This window comes from Protopterus annectens, chromosome 2.part2, assembly GCF_019279795.1.
Source record: "Protopterus annectens isolate FY-2018-M chromosome 2.part2, PAN1.0, whole genome shotgun sequence".
Classification (NCBI taxonomy): Eukaryota; Metazoa; Chordata; order Ceratodontiformes; family Protopteridae; genus Protopterus; species Protopterus annectens.
Genome location: NC_056730.1, coordinates 455630821 through 455653135, shown reverse-complemented (window position 1 = coordinate 455653135; position 22315 = coordinate 455630821). Strand labels below are relative to the sequence as shown.

Below are 22315 nucleotides of genomic sequence, written 5' to 3'. Positions count from 1 at the left end.
TATACTGAAGAAAACACAGTTGTGTTAGGAAAATACTGCTGTGCACGAACTCACCATCACTGATCACTGTTGCAGTATTACTGGCATGTGCAATATCTCACCAAGGATAGCAGTATGCCCAGCTATGATAACAAGTCTAGGCATCTTCCTCTCATGCCGTTATATCGAATGTAACCAAGGAACATACGACATGAAGTACTCCAGGGCTTACTTTCTTCATACCAGTTAGCGAACAAGGCAACAAGGAAAGGAAGCCTCCAGAAAGCATGCATCAACCAGAAGAACAGAGAAAGAAAGGATACTTACTACCTTGGTCTAAAAAAAAAAAAAAAAAAAGAAGGACAAAAAAAGGGGAGGTAGGGTTACGAGTGATACTGCAACAGCAATCAGTCGGACAACTACCATTATGGTAAGTTCTTACACAACTGTGCTATGTCTTTTCTATGCCTACTACTATAGTATTACTGGCAAGTGGGAATAGTCCCACATCTTTCTAAATGTCTGGAGGGAGGAATGAAGATTTCAGCTGGAATCCAAGATTCCTAGCAAGATGGACTTCTCAAATCCTGATCTAGCTCTAGAAAAGCCATCAATCTTGTGATGCTTTGTAAAAGTAAGCGCAGAAGACCAAGTAGCAGTTTCAAAACAGATATGGAGTCTATGCAATTGAAAAACAAAATACCAGAAGAGGCTACACTCTGGCAGAATGTGCCTAGACTAAACCTGGCAGCTCCTTACCATTGAAAGAAGAACAAAAGGAGATGGCAGAAGAGATCCATTTGGAAATTGTTTGGAAACCAGAAGATCCAACTTCTTGCAGCGAAGGGAAATAAAAAGCTGGTCTGACTTTCTAATATACTTTAAACGACATAAAAACTTAGTCGTCTGTGAGCAGCTAAAGAATGCAGAACTCTCTCTCTCTCCACCCTCCCCCTTTTGAGGGAGGAGAAAAAAAGGCAGGGATATGGATAGTCTGGTTCAAAGACAGCTCAATGACCACCTTGGGCATGAAAGATGGGTTAAGTCATGAGGGCAATCCTTTCTTTATGAAAAAGCAAAAAAGCGAGAAAAAGCTATGAGAACTTGCAGTTCAGAAGTCCATTTGGCAGAAGTAAAAGATACTAGCAGGGCCATCTTCAAAGCAGTAAATTCCAAGGAAGCAGACTCAAATGGAGGAAGAATTATTTATTTTTTTGCAATAACCCATGGCTGGGTTTGTTATGCTTATTTTACCCACATTTGACTTGGTTTTGTCACAAAGGTGAAGCCAAAGTCAACCGTGGGTAAAACAGGCATTACCCACACCCAGCAATGGGCTACTACTATTACACAACTAAATTACTTTTGTGCAATACTATGGCATTTTTCAGTTATTTTGTCTGTTTAGTTATGTATCCTTCCACAATGAAAAAAAAATTATTACACCTGTACTTCTTCTATATAATGACTTGCCTTATAAAAATACTACACTGAAAAGGGTAAATTAAAAAATAGTAACATGTATAGTATCAAACTGTCCTCTGAGTGCGCAAGTGTGTCAGTTCTTGTAGAATAACTCTCAATTGTCCCTGTTTTTCCCTCTGGTATTACTCAACTGCTCTTCTTAAAATGTGTGTTTTTCTGGCAAATTGTTGAGTATTTCAGTCACTAAATGCCAAGACATTTGAGTTTCAGTTCTTATTCTTGTCAAGTTGCATGCTAGTACAAAACCTGTTATTACAGTGACTTCATCAAAGAACTCCAACATTTTAAAATCTGCTCTGATTACATACCTTTGTCACTGCATTATTTTTGACTTTGTGTAGATCTGTATACTGTGGTCATAATTAGATAGAGGGTTCCAGTTTACAAAATTCAGGAAAAGACAAAAAAAAAAAAATTATGTATGAGCATTAAGCAATTTAATTCAGTAGTGATCAGGAGTTAATCTAAAATGTGATCACTGCTGGATGATAATGTTAGCAAACTTCCTTACCTTTTCTGCTTGACAAGTTCACTACTAACCCTATCTTGGTTGCTTCTTTACTTGCTCTTGTTTTGGTTACTGCAGTGAACCCAGGACAACTGCTAAGAAAAATAGCCATGTCTTGGCAACAGTCATGAAGAAAAATGTATAAGTAAACAGAATGTTAGTACATCGTACAAGTCCATGTCTTGCTTTAAATTCATAGCCTAGCAGTGTGAAGGAAACAAGTTTTTTTTCCTACCTCCAGCCAGAACTCTTCCTGTTGGTAACAGCAAATTTACAATGGGCATACGGATTATTTAATATTTAAAAATGTTCATGCTGATTGGAAAAGTAAAGCCTTATTGTATAATCTAAAATATAATTCAGATCTTAAGGAGGAGGGATAGATTTTTTCTGAGAGTCTGAAATGAAGAATACCAGTTAAAAATCACTTGACCTTAAAAACGTGAAGCCAAAATGGATCAAAAGTAAAGAAAAACATGGCTGAAATGCTTTAATGGAAGAGTATGGCAGCTCTGAATTGTGCAGCTCATACAAGAGAAAATTAGTGATACCCATTTGATAAGGGTCCTAATTCTTGTGGCACAAGACAAAAAATCTCCTCCATTTAGATATGTAAGATTTTCTTGTAGCAGGTTTCTTAGCCTCTTGTAATACCCAAAAAGTACAGTTGTGTACACTTCCCATAACTGTAGATGTTAGAGTGTATTCACTGTTGCAGTCATCACATTTGGGTTATCTGCTTGCAGTAGCCCTCTGTTGGCCTGATTATCAAAGTCTTGGGTCCTGCGCCAGCTGCTGTCTCACCTTCCGTGACATCAGGTAGTCAGGGGTATAAAGCATGCAGCCGACTCCATTACATCAGTTTTTCTTATCCCAGATGTCAGGTGCCCCCCTAAGATATAGCCAAAAGAAGTCAGGGGGCTGGAGGGAGGGTAACCAGGACTGCAACAGTGAATACACTAACATCTACATTTATGGTAAGTGTACACAACTGTACTATGTCCTTCGTGTGTCACTGCTGCAGTCATCACATTTGGGTAGATTCCCAAAGCTAAGGATGGGAGGAGGCATTTAGATAGCATTAGGACCAGCTATAAGGCCCTGCAAGACTGCAGTGGCAAAGCCAGCTCTGGATTTAGAGAAAATTGGTAAATGGTAATGCTTGGTGAAAGTATGTACAGAGCTCCAGGTAGCAGCTTCTAGGATGTTCCTGGTAGGTACACCTCTGAGAAAGGCAGTAGAGGTAGATGCAGCCCTTGTTGAATGGGGTCTAATCCCCTGTGGGACAGGTGCTTGCAGCAGAAATGAATGCAATGGCCTATCCATTTAGAAATAGTTTGCTTTGAAATAGCCTTCCCCTCTGCCCCTGCAGCAAACGCCACCAGCAGTTGTTAAGATTTCCTTTGAGGTTTAGTCCTGTCCAAGTAAAATCTAAGTTGTCTGTGCACATCTAAGGAGTGCAATATCCGTTCCCTTTGTTCTGTGGATTAGAAAAGTAGGTAGGCAAATGAATGGACTGATTAAGAGCCACACTGGATACCACCTTAGGCATGAATGAGGGATTGGTCCGGAGGGAAACCCTGTCCGCATGAAAGAAGATGAAAGGCTCCACTGCCATAAGGGCCTGTAATTCAGACACCCTTCTTGCTGAAGTGATTGCCAAAAGAAAGGCTGTTTTCCAAGAAAGGAATTTTAAATCTGCCCTTGCAGCTGGCTCAAAAGGAGGAAGAGTGAGTTCTTCCAATACAAAGTAGAGGTTCCAGGCTGGAGTTGGGGATCTCCTGGGTGGTCGTAAGTTTTTGGCCCCTCTGAGGGACTGCCTGAGCAGTGGGTGAGAGAAGAGGGGTGGTTCTGTGTTATAATGAGCTGAAATGGCTGATGCGTGAATTTTAATGGAGGAAAAAGAAAGGCCCTTGTGAAGCATCTCAGTTAAGTATTGAAGAATCTGAGGTAAATTGGGCGCTGCTGTGTCCATCCCTTGAATTTGGTTCCAGGCACAGAATCTTTTCCATTTTTCAGCATAAGATTTTCTAGTACTAGGCCTCCTTGCCTCCAAAATGACATCCAACACTTGTTTACTGAGGGATGGTAGCGGTGAGATTAGGTAATTAGCCAGGCTGCCAGGTTCAGGGTTTGAAGCCGAGGGTGCAGAATCCGGTTCTCCTGTTGTGACAACAGGGAAGGGGTCTGAGGCAGGTGCCATGGAGATAGCAGTGACACACTGCGCAAGAGGGGGTACCAGTGTTGGTGTGGCCAGTCTAGTGCAATCAGTATTGTCCTTGGTTTGTCCTGTTTGCTCTTTAGTAGTACCTTGGGTAGGAGAGACAGAGGAGGAAAGGCATAAACCGATAGGTTTTTCCAGCTGAAGGAAAGAGCATCCACTTTCCAAGCTTGTTGGTGGGGAGTCCTTGTGCAGAATTTGCCCAATTGGTAGTACTGGGGGGAGGCAAACAGTCTATATCTGGGCTCGCCCATTTGTTTGTCAACATGTTGAAAGTCTTTGGTTCCAGTTTCCACTTGTGTGGGTCCATGAGATTTCTGCTTAGTTCGTCTGCCAGTGTATTTTGTTTTCCTGGCAGGAATTGAGCTTGTAGATGCACTTGGTAGCTCAAGGCCGTGTTCCACAGAGCCATGGCTAGTCTGCAGAGGGGGTAAGAATGAGTGCCCCCCTGCTTGTTTATGTACCACATAACACTGGTGTTGTCCGTCTTTACCATTAATTGTCCTGGAAGAATGTGGTCCTTGAAGGCTGTCAGAGCAGAGCATTCTGTACAGCTAACATTTCTTTTCGATTGATGCGCAGGTGCATTTGACTTTGGTTCCATTTGCCCTGAATGCACTTCCCTGCCAGGTGAGCCCCCCCATGCATAGTCTGATGCGTCTTTTAGTGTTTGGGCGGCAGGGGGTAGAGTGAATGGTAGTCCCTTGTTTTGGTGGCAGGCCTATGTCCACCAAAAGAACTCTAACCGCAGGCAAGGTATGATAGGAATCATTGCTTCTAGGTCTGTTGACACCATAGGCTTTTTAGATACCATTGTAGTTTCCTCATATGCAGTCTTGCCTATGGAATTAGTAGAATGCAGGAGGCCATGAACCCCAAGGCTTGCAGCATTTGCCTTGTAGATAGCAGGGTTTTTGTGGCCATTAGTCTGAAGTAAGTTGTCAAATGAATTTGTTTCTCTGACGTGAGGAAAGCAGATGGGAAGTTGTATTCAAGCTTGCTTCCAGGAATACAGTTTGTTGACAGGGTACCAGATGCGATTTCTTTTCGTTTATGGTGTACCCCAGACAAGTTAGCACCTTTTGTACAAATGCCAGATGATTCAAATGTATGTCCTGGCTTTCTGCCTGAATTAGACAATCGTCCAGGTATGGATATATTTGAATATTTCTTTGCCTGCAAAATGCAATGACTGGAGCTAGGCACTTTGTGAATACCCTGGACAAAGCAGATAAGCCAAAGGGCAGTGCAGAGAACTGATAGTGCAAGTAGCCTGCTTTGAAGCGTAGCTATCTTCTGTAAGATTCCCCGATTGGGATATGCAGGTAGGCTTCTTTTAAATCGAGTGTTGCCAACCAGGCATCTTTGCCTAGCTTATGAAGCAACTGGTGAAGAGTTAGCATCTTGAATTTTGGAATCACCAAAAAGGTGTTTAAGGTAGATAGGGGGCCAGGATAGGACGCCATGAGTTGTCTTTTCTGGGTACCAGACAGAGTCTTGAGTAAAACTCTTGTCCCCTTCTGGTACAGTCTGAATAGCCTTCATGCTTGAGAGAGACACAGAGAGACACAGAGAGTGAGAGAGAACTTGCTTTTGAGCCTCTGTCCACTGATTTGGGGGTAGATCTGGCGAACCGTTTGGGGTTGGTAATGTATGGATATGAAATCTGTATCCTTGGGAAACTATATTTAAAACCCATTTGTCCTGAGTAACGAGTTCCCAGTTTTTTGCCTGCAGAGCAATCTTTCCCCCTAAAGGAGCAGTCAGTTAAGAATTGCTTGGAAGTTTTAAAGTTAAGTCATTGAGACAGTTTACCATAGGGGGGAGGTCTTACTACTTCCTGATTTGGAAGTTGGAGCCCCCCACTGCTTAGTCCTGTGCGTACCCTGGGACTGAAGCATGGGTGTTCTGCTTAATCTGGGTTTGGACTGAGAAGGCTTGGAAGAGGCAGTAAAGGACCAATGCCTACTAAATCTTGGAGGCCTGTACTTGCAGGAAATCATTAACACTTTGCATAGATTTAGCTTTTTCCTCCATCTTTTTAAGAACTTCTGCTCTGTTGCCAAACAGACGGTCCTTGGTTTAAGGGAGCATCCAATAATTTAGCTTTAACATGATCTGGCAAGGACTGTTCCTTAAGTCAAGCATGACTTCTAAGTACAGACCCAGTGACCGCAGCCTTGCAAGATCCCTCTAGTGAATCAAAACCACATTGCAAAGTAGGTTTTCCAACCTGTTCAGCAGAATGCATTAAATCCTGTAAATCCTTATTTTCAGCACAATCAGGAATCAACATAATTGTCTGTTTAAGCAGTCCAATAATATGCTGCTGATAGTTTAACATATGAAACTGGCAGTTTAAGGCCCTAATGGCCAAGGTTGCAGAAGTGTATACCTTCTTACCCCATCTATCCAGCGCCCTGGAGTCTCTATCAGAGGGGGTAGGATTTTTGGCAGTAGTAGCCTTAATGTACTTGGGTCCCTGTGAAATGGTCTCAGGATCCACAGTGGGATTTTTAAAAAGGAACTTGTGAGAGTCAGGAACCCTGTAATATCTATCAGGTTTTCTGGGAGCAGGAGGTAAAGAGTCAGGGGCCAAGCTAAACTCCGAAAAGGCATCATCCACAATGTCCAGTACAGGAGGGATAGCTAAAGGCCTGTGCTGGGGTAGGAGTAAGAAATCCCTAAGCCTCTTTTTAGAATCAGAGTAATCCTGGCTTTCGCAGCAAAAATGTTCCCTAAGAGTATGAAAGGTTTCACCAAAAGAGAAAGCCTCTGGGGGGGGGGGCAGACAGCCCTCTGCATCAGAATCCTCATAGGCAGATAAGGGTAAATTCCTGGTCATCAGAGGAAACAGAAAATTCAGAATCCTGGTCAGAAGTATCATAAGCAAATTCAGCCCTAGGTCTCTTAGAGGGGGAAGGCTGGCTTCCCCTGATTACAGTAATAAGGTTTTCAGACATTCCTATCAGTTGTTTTTTAGGCACAGAGGCCTGACCATGCGGTCTGGGCATCGGTTTTCTGGTCATGGTTTGAGATTTAGACCTTGAAGAAGATGGGTCGATTTAATATTCAAGTCAGTAGGCCTGAATACACCCTCAGAAGCCGGTGCCTGCACAGCGACTCCGGACCCATCCAAAGTAGAGACATCCGCAGGTTCCACGGTCGAAGCATCTCGCAGCACACCGGACTCTGAATGTGTCTCAGTAGAGGCCTGCGAATTTGAAGTAGCAGGTATCAGGGGCTGCGAAAGTGGCTCACTGAGTACCAGTGAATTGGCGACTGGCTTAGAAGCGTCGCCGGCAGCTTTGGACCTAGGCAGCCTGTCTCTGTCTTTATCTTTGCATTTTTTCGGAATGTCGGTAGTCAGATGGCTTACCGAAGACATATCTGGATAATTAAACAGAGCACCAAAATATTTAGAAACGTAAATATACTGACAACAAATAGTTTGTTGCTTAAATAAGGCACAAAACCGACAGTGAGGTACTTCGTGGTCAGGGCCTAGGCAAGGAATACAGTACGAATGGAAATCTTTATGTGGTATTTGCTTTCCACAAGAAATACAATTATTGACTTTTACTGACATCGGATTCGCTTTAGTTGAAGACTTCGGTTCTGAAACTCGAAAATGAAAATTTCAGGAGTCGGCCGACATGCACTTGCAAACTGCTTTTGCTTCGGGCACCGCACGGCAAGAAAGACTGATGTAATGGCATCCCGTTGCATGCTTTATACCCCTGACTACCTGACGTCACAGAAGATGAGACAGCAACCGACGCAGGACACAAGACTTTGATAATCAGGCAAGCTGAGGGCTACTGCAAGCAGATAACCCAAATGTGATGACTGCAACAGTGAAACACGAAGAACATCACATTCTCACAGAACCGGTGCCTAAAAGGAATTAATCTGATCATCCAGAGGGTTAAATGCAGATTCTGAAGGTTTGGATGAATTAGAGAGCTCATTTGCTGTGTGAGCAAGTCCATCCTGTGAGATAACATGTGATGACTGCCCTGTGCCAGATGAAATAAAAGGAACCAGAGCTATCTAGACCAGAAGGGAGTCACCAGCAAAAATTTTGGTCAGTCATTCGTGTTTTTCAAAAAAGAACATAGAAATTAGGTGTGGGTGGTGGTAGAGGAATCCCCCCTTCCAGGAAAAAGGTATGACGTCCATTTTCCAAGCTTATGAGTATGGAATCTTGGAACAAAACAGCCTGAGTTGTTTGTTCAGACTGGAGGCAAAGAAACCTACTTAAGAAGTACTCCACTGATGAAGCCACTAGAAAGGACAAGCTCCCCAATTAATCTGCCACTGAACTGTTCTCTAAAGGAAACAGAGCCACTAGAAAAGGACAAGCTCCCCAAGCCAGGTTTGAAGCATCCTTGTAAAGATCTTTGCAAAGAGGAGGAACCAGTAAGGATACTTCTGGACTGAATGACATCTGGCTGAGCCACCAAGCCACCAAAAAAACTCCCCTCACGATGAATGGCAAGACAGGAATTGAGAGGGTCAGGGGATAGCACCGTTGTATCCATTCCGATGTGCGATACCACTGAATATTCCTCATATGGAGTCTGGGTCAAGCAATCAGACTAGTGGAACCCATAAACACCAGGACTCTCAAGATCTCTCTTGATGAGGTCACATCTAGAGAAAGAAGTGAATGGAAATATTCCTTCAGGATTATCACTTTGCCCAGAGGAACAAAGGAAGTCATCGACACAGAATTGAGCCCGCAACCATGAAACACTACTTCCTGTAAGGAGCCAGACTGGGGTTCACCTTAAACCTCAAAAAATCCAAACAGCGGAGCATTTTTTTTTTTTTGTAAAGATGGAGTCTGGAAGGAGCAAGAATGAGCAGGTGATCTAACCAAGGGAAACACTATTTCCTGGAGCCTGCAGAAAGCAACAACTGGAGCAAATTTCTTGCTAAAGTAGAAGGCCCAAAGGGCAAAGAATAGACTTGAAAATGATATTCCAGAACAGAGGACCTTAAAAATGTCCTCTGATCTATATGGATTGTAATGTAAAGACACATCTTTTACAACAAAGGTTACCAAGAAACCTTGAAGCATTTATCATGGGAAGAAGAGACTGCAGGACAAGCATTTTGAATTTTAGAACTCTCAAAAATAAACTGAGAAGAAACAAATATAGAATGGGTCTCCCATTTTCATCTTTCCTGGGGACTGGGACAAACCACAAATAGAACCCTGCCCCCTTCTGATGAGGAGAGACTAATTCTATTGTACCCTGAAGAAATAACTCCTGTAAAATTGGAGGGATTAAATAGAAAGTTAACGATGAAAAAGGAGGAGTGGACTACCTGATCTGTGCAGCACAGAAAGCCATGACATCTTGTAACCATTCAAATTACTGAAAGAACCCCATGGTCTTTGCAGACGGATTCCCAAACTGAAAAAAAAATAAGGAAAGTTCATTTGGCCAGGGAATCAGAGGTAAGCCAAAGTGGTAAAAGGGGGTGGGGGGTGGGGGGTGGGAGGTAGAGGCAGATTAGTCATACGGAGGCTGGACTGTCAGGAGATAGGGGGTTTAGATGCCTTAAATTCCTGCTTGGGTTTGTTTTAAGATCTCTCTTTTGAGTATATTTTACCCCCTTGTAGGGCTTTTTGTTCTTTAGACAACAAGCTTTAAAACAGGTAGGTTCTTTAAAATAAGGGAAAAAGAAAGAGAAAGATCAGTTTAAAATCTTCGATAATCCTGCCTCTCTTACAGAGGTATTTGAAAATGTCAGTAGTGCAGGACCAAAGAGCATTCTCTATATGGAGTGGTGTCCAAGATTTTAGACTGGACATCCTCAGAAAGAGACTGAAGCCCAAGCCATGAAAATCTCCTCAAAGCAGAACCAGTAGCAGCTGTCCTGGAGGAAGCATCAGATATATACAATACCTGCAATGCTTAGCTATCTGGGAAGCAGAATTCAATAAAGAAACAGCAGAATACTTTATTTCAGAATCAGGTGCATCAGATAAAAAGTTTACCAAAGTAGCTAAAGACATGAAATACAAGCCATGTTTGTCTGATAAATAAGAAAACAAAAACCCAGAGTATAGGTGCGGAAAACCTTTTTTCCACACCTGTCAAAAGCTCTTCATTATTTATCATTAGACAGGGCATTTGTAGAAGGCAAGAGTCTAGCAGGCAGGCTTCTTAGATTAGATTATGGGGAAATGCAAGCAATGTCTAATGAGCGGTTCTTAAATAAAAATGTATGAGTGTGTAACTTTATAAAATCTGTTAGGCTTCTTGGGAGCTAGTGCTTGTCGCAGCTTCTGTGAAACCTGAAATGCAAAGGCATCTTGCAAAACCTCAAGGACCAGAGGGATGCAAAAAGTTCTGGAACCCCTGCTTACATCAGGTCATAATATCTTTTTACACGTCTGACACCCGTTTTTGCCTTCACACTGAAAATGTTACATCATCATTAAATACTGTATCTCTGAAGTAATGTTCCTCCAAAGGAGAATATGGGGACATAGCAACCACTTCTTCAAACTCACTCCACAGGACAGTAAACCAGGGAATCTCCCCACAAAGCTGAATCTTCCTCTTATGAAGCAGTACATCTAATCTCTTCAGAAGGGAGGAAGTGAAAGAACAGGGCAAAAGACAAGACAGACAGATTACAGAGCCTTAAACGACCCTTGAAAAAAAATTCCTACCACTCCTTCTGAAAATCAGCAACAGCAAGGGGGTGGGGGTGTCTTAGTCTTCTGTTTTTTCTTGGAGGGGAGAAGAGCTAGCATATGCCAAGGAAGTTTGACCCCTCATGTACCTCAATGAGCGAACTTGGTACTTCACCTGCTGTTGGGTTCCTTTAAAATAAACAGCCTTGGTTCGCCCTTTGCGACAGAGACAGTGGTCTGAACAGTCAAGGTGGACATGCAAAGGGACAGTGCCTTGTCTCTAATGGGGACATGATAAAGGAAGTAGCCAATGGGTCAATAAGGTCCTAGGATTCATCAACAGAGACATCTGGATCCAACAGATAGCCAGATCATCAGATATGGTCTTTTTAACTTCCTTTTGGCCTTATCTGGGAGATCTTGACAGAAACAGAGGTATCATATTTAATGCACGAGTGCCTTGAGTCTCTGACTTTCAAGATGGACCTTAAGGGAAGAGAAAACTGCTCATGAGCGTCTTGGGGACAAAGGAATGGCAAACAAAACACGTTCTAGATTTGAGATTGGCTACTATGTAATCCTAAAATCACATTTTCTTGTTTCTTAGTGGACATAAGGGTTTAATTTTAGCCAAAAATAAGACAAAGAGGAAGTTTCCCCAACAGGGATACCCATCTGTTCTAGGCAAATGGAACCAGTAATGACCGTATGACAGACAGAGAAACGCAGTGTTCAGGCAAGTGAGAAGAAAGCTCTGAGGTGCGTCTTTTACATACCACAAGGCTGTGGCGTGTTTGGCCATACATCAGACATAAGGCATGACAGGAAGAAACTTAACTTAGGTAACCTGGCTGGACGTATACAGATCTCTTGTGGGATATCCTACTTGTCAGTAATACTGCAACAGTGATCATAAGGACATCTTACCACAAATGTAGATGTTAAAGTAGTATCACTGTTGCTGTCCAAGTACCCTCTCCTCTTACCCCTTTTTTCATGTCACTATCTCTCTCTCTCATACTATGCAGCCTGGGCTGGGGTGGCTCCCTAGTCCTTTCATCTGCACATTCCCCTCCCAGGCCCCCTCTCTTTTTATCCAAACCTACTGCTTGGAGAGGGAGACTGGAGTCTTCTGGAGTATATCTAGGACACAGAGAACTGCTACTGTCTTATACACAAGGACTTGGTGCTAGGGTCTTCTTCTTGTGGTGGGAGGGTACTTGCTGAGGCTGAGAGAGGAAGACAGGGCTCTGGAAGTCAGACCAGCCAATCAAGTCTACCTTAAGTCAGGAATCCTAAAATCCAGACAACAGTAAACATAAGAATCAGCTCTTTCCACACTATGAACCATCTTCTGTATTATAGACTAGTAATTAGTTAAGCACTTATGGGATAAATTATCATCAAATTTTAAGATGTCTGATGGCCACACTGCTTTACATGATCTGACTGACTCATCTGCCTGCAAAGTTCTCGATCAGTGAAAGAAATTGCTATCTTAAGTTCTGTTGGGTCATGTTATCTCCAGTCAAAACAAGGTGGGGATTCAGTTTCCAGATCTGTGATGAAATCTGTCGGCTGCAAAACATCCCATCTTTACTTTCAGCTTTTCAATCAACTATAGGACTCTTCAGAAAGGAAGCAAATTATCCAACTTAGCAGCCTAATGAGATGGGGACTGCAGGCTGGGAGATCCAGGGACAGTACTTCTTAACTAGCTCCTGGATTCAATTCATAAGTAGCAAAACACAAATGATGAAACAAAATACCGTACCAATGCCAAAGTCCTCCAAACAAATAGAAGGCAGACAACAATGAGACTTCTCTGTATACAAGGCGAGACTGAGGTTTACTCCAGTAGAAAATCACTAGAGAATACTATTTTGCTTATTTGGACCGCAATGGATAATAACTTGGGGGATAAGGGTCTAAGAACAGCTACAAGATGGGCATAACTGGTGCTCAAGTCTTCAGGATAATTGATACATTAAGGCATTTTTTTTGGTTACCTTTTTTGAAGTTACAATTTGATTCACATTAGGACCATGGAATTAAAGGAAAAAAAAAAATTTATATATATATATATATATACACACCCCAGTAATAGACCTATAGAAAGACGCTGATGGGGTTAAGGAGAACCTAACGGTCCACTTTCTATTTTGCATTAAGAAAAAATGTGTGGGGGTGTTAAGGGGGCCTTGATGTCCAGTTTCTAGCTTGCATTAAGCGGATATTAGGATTTCTTCTGGGATAATGCTAAAACTTATGGTGAGAATTTTTTTTCTCAGTACAGGGTGTCAGAAAAATATGTATTAATGTGTGTGCTTAATGCTGATTAGAAACTAAATAAGTTAACACGTTTTTCTTTCTATTTTATATGCACTATTTTATATACAGTTAAGTTTCATATGAGACTAAAAGATGCTTTTTAAAACTGCAGTGTGCTTTCTGAAACTTGCAAGATGCCCTCTGACCTAGTAATTGCTAGCACAGCAATATTCATGTTTATGCCGTTTGGAAATGTACTTGAGAAGCAGGTGATTATCTGCTAGGTCAGGAAGAAATGAATGAACAATGCTACATTCTGTAATGTAATAATTTTAAACAATCAGCTCTGTTCAAAGTATGAGAACATGTACTGCTGCAGAAGTTAGAGATAACATAGACAAAGGACTGTTAGAGAAATGAACTGCAATCTATACTTGCTTTGTGCTCAAATTAGCCATAGTACCTTGAATGGTAACATTGCATATATCTAACCGGTGGTAGCCAAGGCCACGTTGTTTTTCTCAGGAAGTTTCTCATAAAAATTGATAGTACAAGCAGAATATTGTAAAAACAAATCACTACGAAATGATAATGACAAAACTTGTGATTTACTACGTCAGCTTGGTAGGCAATGTCTTATTAGAAGATGTATAAAAATGCCTGCATTTCCTGATTCTAGTTAGACAAACTCTGTATTAGCACGTTTTTGTCTCCTTGCTGCAAGATTAAAGTGCCTTAACCTAAACCTACCGTGTATTGATCATTTTTAAAGTATATTTTTCCTTTGACACAGGGCATTTAACGTTTTTATACCTCTTCGGTGTCCTCCAGCTAATGCCTCTTCATGGCATTTGCCTGGATGATTTTGCACTTTATTTCTAAGCATCTGTTCCAACTCTGTCTAAGCTGTTCCAACCAGTACTGGAGATGTCCCAAAGGAAAAATCATTGATTCACTGCATATCCTTGCTATATGCCCAAAGCTGCTCACATTCTGGTTAATGGTTAAAACAGCACGATGGATAGATATTAAAGGGTGATTACGTTAGTTTTCAGCAGCCATAAAAGTGTTTTGGGGCTATGTCCTCTCTTCATATCCATGTCTCAGACCAGTCTTCTTTGGCTTGCTCACAGTAGCCGAAAAATATTTAACAGGGTTTTGAAAACAGATGGATGCACTTGGCACAGTGAACCAAGTCTTAAGGAAATATTTTTTTAAGAAGGCAACTTTCTCCCCATAAAGAAAAATCTTTCATATCAGAGAAGTTGTCCTTTTCAAGATGCCTTTTTTGTGACATAAAACATACTACCAGCTTGCGTCTTAATACTACCAAGAGTGTTTTGGTAAAGTATGATTTCTGTATTTACAAGTTCTGTATTTGATATGCCTGACCGAGGCCAATATTGCCTTCCTTCACCCACTGTTCACCCAATGTTATTCCTCTGCAAACTGTGACAAATGCTAAAAGAGAATTACCTAGTGAAAATCATTACAGTAGACTGTTTTACTACGCTAATGACTTTCTTTTCCATTGGAAAGGAACTAAAGAAATGAAAACTGTATCTGGGCCAATTTTATGCAAAAATAAATCTTTTAAGGCAGCTAAAAGCAGTATAACTTCCACACAACAAGAAGCCCATGACACAGCAAAACAAAGTGGCTTGGTTTTACATCCCAACGACTTGAGCTACAGTGAAGTCTGGAAGCAAAATCTTGCAATATCCTACTAATGAATTTGGTAGCTTTGCCAAGTGACAGATCACTGTAGCTACCAAGCAAATTTTCATTACAAGTGCCATTTTTAAATGCAAAACAGCACATAAAAAATAAAAAAAAAACTCCACCACAAACATGCATGCAATTATGAACAACCCAGCCTTTATTCTGTTTAATGGTTGCTCCACTGCAGTTAAAAGTACTACAAAATTTGCAACATCTACACTTACAGTGGCACAAAATGCATTTCTTCCAAGTCATACAAATGTCTTGTCATGTTCTCAGATATAAAGTATCTGCAGTCCACCCCAAAGCCATCAATGACATAAATCAATGTAGAGGGACTGCAAATAAAATAAGCCTGGATTATACTACAACACTATTCTAAATATGTAAGCTGTTTCCCTGCACACTATGACATGTCTGTAGTTCTTATCCTTATCTTTATCCATGATGGAGGACTCTATTTTGGCCACCCTGGCTGTGCTCTCATGACTACGTCAAATGAAAGAAGAAGAAAAAAAAAACTCTGGTATAACTCCTACCAAGGATACAAACATCCTTGACCTTGTACTTACAAACCTGGGGGAGCCATGTTCACCACACAACATAATGTCTTCACTTGTTAGATATGATCAAAAGGCAGTATTGCTTGAAATAAAAATTAAATAAAATCTGGGCCCTAGTGAAAGCAAAAACCTTTAGGAAGAATATTCCAAGGCAAACCTCTCTCTACTAAGCAACACCTTGGCTAAATTTCAAGCACCCCAAACCCAGTAAACATCTTAGCATATGCTGAGCTATTTATAAAATCTCTGTACAGCCATATTGATAGCTGTACAGGGCGAGCTGTGCCCACTCACATCAAGAATAATTCAAACTCAAGCCACACTGATGGAATCACAAAATGAATCAGTTACACAACAAAAGAAAAAATCTTGGCCAAGCATAGGAGGAACAAAGCCCTACATACTAAAAGCCCACTGACCAATCTAAATAGGCAGCTAAGAGAGTTAAAGACAACCACAAAGCTTTCTATTGCTATGTCCATAATCTCAAAAAAAATATGCAACAATGTACAGAACTTCACCCACACTGAACTGGAGGCCACTGCCAACCTTTTGGCTGACAGGTTCAGCTCAAATTTCTCCCTTCACCCCCGCAAACAGTCCAAAGGAAATATCACATACCACTTAAAGAAATCCCAATCCCTCAGAGCCACACGCTCCAGGGATCTAAATCTTGCCATCACAATGAACAACACATGCTGGAGAGATGGGTTTCTGACCCATAGACTCCCCATACTCTGGAACAGACTGCCCAAATATGTCAAGCAAAGTGCCTCCTTGGCCCTCTTCAAAAGGAACCTTGACGATTGGATGGGAGATAGGAAATTCACCCAGGGGATCATGTCAGTCACCCTGCTAGACAGGGGTCCAGGGAAGTAAATATTGTGGGAAGCAATATTCAGGGAATTGTTATGGCTAGGCTTGTATAGGCCCTAGGGCCAATAGGTTCCTAGGTTGGTACTAGGCTATATGCAAAGCTATGGAACGCATCATCATGGACCTAATAAACAAGGATATAGGGACTCCCCAAACTCTGGATCCTACACAGTTTGGTTTTGTGAAGGGTAGATCATGCCTGCTCAACTTGGTCAACTTCTCCGAATCCATCTTCAGAGCAGTGGATGAAAGCAAAGTGGTTCATACAGTCTACCTTGATCTGGCCAAGGCCTTCGATACCATTCCCCACTCAGGAATCACAGAAAAACTCACTAAGCTAGGCATCAACCCCTACATCACTAGGTGGGTTGCAAAGTGGCTGACAGGTAGAACCCACAGTGTGAAAGTAGCTGACTCCAAGTCAGACTGCCGACCAGTCATGAGTGGAGTCCCACAGGGTTCGGTCCTGGGTCCTCTCCTGTTTATCTACTACTCTGAAGTCCAGGCCAACACAAAGGGGCTCTGGCTGACAAAGCTCACAGATGATTACAAGTTGGGAGCTATTATTAACTCCCCGAGTGATGTTGATATCCTACAGAAAGGCCTCACTGAGACCAACGACTGGTGTCAAAACCATGGCCTTAAGCTCAAATCCAAAATATGTGTCATCCCCTTTGGGAAAAAACCCGGTTCCCATGAATTACCACATCAATGGCAGTCCACTGAACACAGAAGGCATTATAAAGAGATCTGGGAACACAGGTTGACAGCAACCTCTCTTTTGACCACCACATTGCCACTGTGATCAGAAAGTCCTTCTATGTGGCACATCTCATTAGTAAGGGTTTTGCATCCAGGAAGAAAGAGGTCATCGTCTCCCTCTACTCTTCCCCTCATTAGGCCAATCATCGAGTACAATGCCCCATTTGGCATGTAGCTCTCTAAACACTGCGAGGCTGCAAAGTACCTCACAAAGAGGATCCTAGGTCTTAAACATTTGTCTTATATGGACAGACTAAAAAAACTCCAACTATTCTCTGTTTCATATCGTCTACTTAGAAGCGATTTGACCCAGCTTGGTTAGAAATGCGATCTGACCCAGCTTGGTTAGAAATGCTACATCTAAAAGAAATCCCAATCCCTCCACACCACACACTCCAGAGACCTAAACCTCATTACCACAATCAAACAGAATATGCTGGAGGGATAGGTTCATAACCCAGAGACTGCCCATGATATGGAATAGACTTTCCATACATGTCAAGCAGAGTACCTTACTGGCCCTCTTCAAGAGAAATCCTGATGAGTGGATGGGAAATAGAAAATTCACCCCAGGGATCACTCCAGTGGCTTTACTCGACAGAGGCACTGGGAACTAAGGTTGGGTGGGATGATGCCATGGTAATCCAAGGGGTAGGCCTGTAAAGGCCCCAGGGCCATTAGCCTAATACGCACCTATGAACAAAATCATCACAGTTCTATTATGGCTCTGCTATCATCCACAAATACAGTTCTACTCAGACAAAAGTCACACTAAGCCCCAGTAACATGCTAACCAAATATATACATAAATATAGAGCTATTTCCAGATTTTGCAGACTTCAAATAAAAACTCACCATTGGTCTTATGAACCTTTCATACTTTGGAGGTTTCCGAGTAAATCCATCTCCCACAAAACAGACTTTAGTAACCATGCGTTTCCAGGCCTTCTTCTTTCTCTTCCCTGTGCGAATAACCTTGAGAACTTCGGTTTCACCCTGGGCACGGACTTTTGGTACAGGAACTTCCCATTTACCCTGTCAAAACATGAAAATGTAAATCTCTATTTATATCCAAAACAAAGAAATCAACATGCTTATCTGACTTTTTTGCTACATGCATTTTAATCCTGACCACTGATTCTGCTCATAACCTTAAAAGGACTCACTTAGGCAAAATGACATTGGTTGAAAATTACAGTTGTGTAAGTATATTTACTAGAACAGTAGGGCTGTATGAGTTGTACTCAGCCAAACATATAACAGATGTCCATCTTCCAAAATTTCTGGGCACCTTCTATGGCTCCAAACTGTCAGGCTGCTTGAATTGAGCTGACAAAGACAAGTTTGAGTGCCAAGCCCTTCAGAGCTTTCCTGCCAACAGGCAGAGGGAGGTCGAACCCTGAAAGGACAATGCTAGGAAGAACAAAAAATATCCATACACTGGCATAAACACTACACCAAAAGACAAGGGGGGTGGGGAAAGGAAGCAGCTACTGTAGCAGTGACCATTCGAACATCTACTGTTACGGTACATATACTTACATAATTGTACTATGTCCATCACACTGACCACTACTGCAGTAGCCTTAGCTTATGGGTAGATTACTACATTTAGGAGGAGGAAGGAGAAGAGTCCATAAGCCCCTGAAGAATGGTCTTAAAGCTTGATCTTGACCTGGAAAAGGAATCAAGCTTACAGTGCTTTGTAAAAGAAGACCAAGTTGCAACTTCAGGAATTCTAGAATTCAAATACATCCTAAAAAGCCAAAGGTGAATCAAAGGTAGAGTGGGGCCTTGACCCTGCCAGGATAGTTTTGCTGTGGTGAGTATAACAAAAAGATAACAGCCTTAGACAACTGTTTGGAAATGGTATATTTTGACACAGGTTTCCCTTCGTACTTTCACAAGAAATTAACTGATCCAAACAGCTGAAAAATTCAGCTCATTCAAGATAGTATCAGAGCTGTCTGTGGACATCCAAGGTAAACCCTACATTCTCCCCCATTTTTTGGGTTAAGGAAAGAAAATGGGGAGATGAACAGTTTGGCTCAACTCGTTCACCCCAATGGAGCTCAAGAAGTTTGTACTATAACTTCCAACGGGCGTAGCTCAAGCCTTTTGACAGAATCAAATTATGTCCTCACATTTCAAACAAATGTTCATATCTCTAGAACCATAGGTATTATGAAAGTACAAATGGCAAACTCTTTCAGCACAAACTATTTTATAGTGGTAATATTCTTTAGGTTCTAGGTCTTAAACCTAACTTTATAAGTCCCAGTAAACACAGTAACCATTACATTTGTAATATTTTGTAAACAACTTACACTATCTCAGCAACCACTCAAGTTACACACACATACTGTAAGCAGCATTTTATTCATCTAGCCGAGAGCTTTCATTTGAGGCTAAGGAGTTCTGCCTGTGTTACCGGATTCTTTAAATATTTGGAAAAATGTGAAAATTATATCTATATAAATTAATATCATAAAAACAGTTAATATGTATTTACCTGCACTAGACACAGATCAAATATTAATGCAATTCAGTTTGGTATTATGTAAGCTTCAAGATGAAATATTTTAAAAACTTGTACAGAGCAAGGTTTTGGAATTGTTGATGCAAGTATGAACAAGCAATATTTGATTCCTAGAGTCATCAGTAGCAATCAACTGCAGATGCACCTGAGAGGTGTCACTCAGATGTAATGAGTCAAAGTAAACTCAGACATCACTTTAGGCATAAAAGGATTAGTTCTCAAGAAACCCTGTACCTGTGGAAAAATAGAGCAGGGCTGGCTAACCGTAAGAGTTTGCAACTAAAACACTCTTCTTGCAGAGGTCAGAGCAATTGGTAAACTTGCTTTCCATGTTAAGAATCTCAAGTAAGTCAGGTTAACTGGTTCAAATAGAGCAAGTGCTACTTTCGCCAACACAAAATTAAGATCCCAAAGAGGGGCCACTAGTTTTTCTTGGAGGCCTCTTATTCAAAACCCCTTTCAAAAACATTATTACATGAGAATGCACTGAAAGAGGAGGATCCATGGGCAGACATGCTCAAATGGCTGATAAATTAACCTCGAGAGAGGAGTAATCAAGGCCACAAGATAGTAAATCACACAAGTATTGTGAAATCAGAGAACAACTAACCATGAATGGATGATGTTTAGGTTGTTTGCACCAACTAGAAAACCTTTTCCTTTTGATAATATATGATCTCCTAGTAGCAGGCTTTCCAGTCTCAATTAGTACCTGCTGCACGTTCTCAGTGAACAGGTACCTAAAAGGAATTATAACCCTACTCTAAAATAGTGTGTTGTACCGTTAAGAAGCATTTCCAAGGGCAGCATGTAAATATAAATAGCAAGCAAGTGCTAGCTTCAGTGCCATTTTGAGAGTGCAGCCAGAGTGTGAGCATGTACGAGTGCGATGCCTAGTTTGTTTATAAGTTTATTTATGTAAAGTCATTAAGCCTCAATCCTGGTTTGTACATAAAGCTGCTTGAACAGTACCCACAGATGTTAGTCTGTTTTATGCTGACCAGACGAGCGACACCATCACCCAGGCAGTCAACGGAAGTCGACTGGCGTCAGATGTAACAAACACCCCTGTTCTTGTGTAAGCAGATCCAATCCTTAAGGAAGCTTGTGGTAATTGTCCCTGGCCATTTCCAAAAGAAGGGAGAACCACGGTAGTCTGAGCCAGAAGGGAGTCACCGCAATGATCTTAGGATTCCTTCTGAGTACTCCAGATATTAGTGGAAAACCATACAGGAAACATTCTTGTTCATGGAAAAGAAAAGGCACGGATCAAATCTTGAAGACCTCCTGATGTAGTTTCCATTCATGAGGGTCAGTCCTTGTCCTCCTCAGCCTGTCTGCCCATTTTGCTCTGATAGAATGTAGGATGCCTGCAGAGTGAGACTGTGCTGTGAAGCTCCATTATAAGCCAACATATTTAGTAGGGTACGAACTGGCGCAACCCTTGCTTGGTGATGTACCACATGACTGTGGTATTGTCTGTAACAACTTGAAGAGGTCCCGGGGACCAAAGATGATTTAGAGAATTGAGTGCCTTGATTAAGATGAGCCTCTGTTATATTTGTGCGCTTCTGTCTGTCCTTTGTGTCCCACACATCTAGTACTTTTATCACTCCTGAAACTGCTCTTCAAGCAAAGTTCTGTGGCATCTGCGGTGACTGAATGCTTTGGAGCAGGAAGGCAGAAGTGGAGACCTGGATTTAGGGTTATCCATTTTCTCCACCAAGTAATTTCTCTTCTGACAAACCCCAGCACTAGAATCTGAAAAGACAAGGGGTGTAGGTGCTGGTACCAAAGAGACTTAAGATAGCATGGTAACCTTCTCATGTGGAGTCTTACTATTGGTATCATGAGAATTATAGAAGCTATGAGACCCATAATTCTGAGGTATTCCTTCACTGTGAGTGGAAAGTCTGAGTGAAAACCCTAGAAACTAATCTAGATATAGATCTATTTTTTTTCCTGTGGAAGAAAAGCTCTTTGAACTGTGGTGTCTAGCTGACATCCCAGAAACACAAATCCTCTGAGGAGGAGTCAAAGAAGATTGATGTTTTCTCTTGGAATTTCAGCTTGTGTAAGAGATCTCAACAATGACAGATTTTTGGCACTTGGAAAGAGAACCTGCAAAGATAAGCAAGTCATCCAAAAATGGAAAATGTGGATAACCTGTAGCCTGCTACAAGTGGAGCTAGACATTTTGGACTATCTACTGTACCAACAGTGTTCACAAAGGGTAAGGCAGAAAACGGACAGTGTGATCTAGACACAAGAAACCTTACATAATATGCCTGTAGTCTGGATTAATCTGATGAAAAACATCTTTTAAATCTAGTGTTACCAGGAAACTTGAATGAGGAAGAAGAGGACTGGTTGTGAAGAGACATCATTTTGAAAATGGGCACCATCACAAACAGGTTTAGGAAAGAAAGATCCAGAACGGTCTCCAAACAATTTCTTTCTTTGACAATAAAAGCATTCATGAATAAAACCCCTTGCCCACCCACGAAGGCGGGAACTCTTTCTGTACCACTCCCTGGAACAGCGTGGGATAAATGACAGCTGAAACAAGAGAGACTGGTATGGAGAATGAGGAATTACCCCCTTTGCCATCTGTAACCTTGATGAATGATTTTTAGAACCCATTTACCTGCAACTATCTGCTGGCAAAGAAAAAAGTGGAGATACAGACTTTATGGAAGAATAGGAGAGCTGCCCGGGTGGAAAGGGGGAA

The 22315-nt window shown here is 41.6% G+C and overlaps 1 protein-coding gene across 1 annotated transcript in view; it reads right to left on the bottom strand.

Annotated features, from left to right (window-relative positions):
• Positions 1-22315, bottom strand: part of NSA2 (NSA2 ribosome biogenesis factor) — a 132677-nt gene that overhangs the window by 41274 nt on the left and 69088 nt on the right. Inside the window, exon 4 of the mRNA XM_044063951.1 lies at positions 17901-18080. Within this exon, the coding sequence (XP_043919886.1) occupies positions 17901-18080 (180 nt within the window). The remainder of the gene's footprint in view (positions 1-17900; positions 18081-22315) is intronic.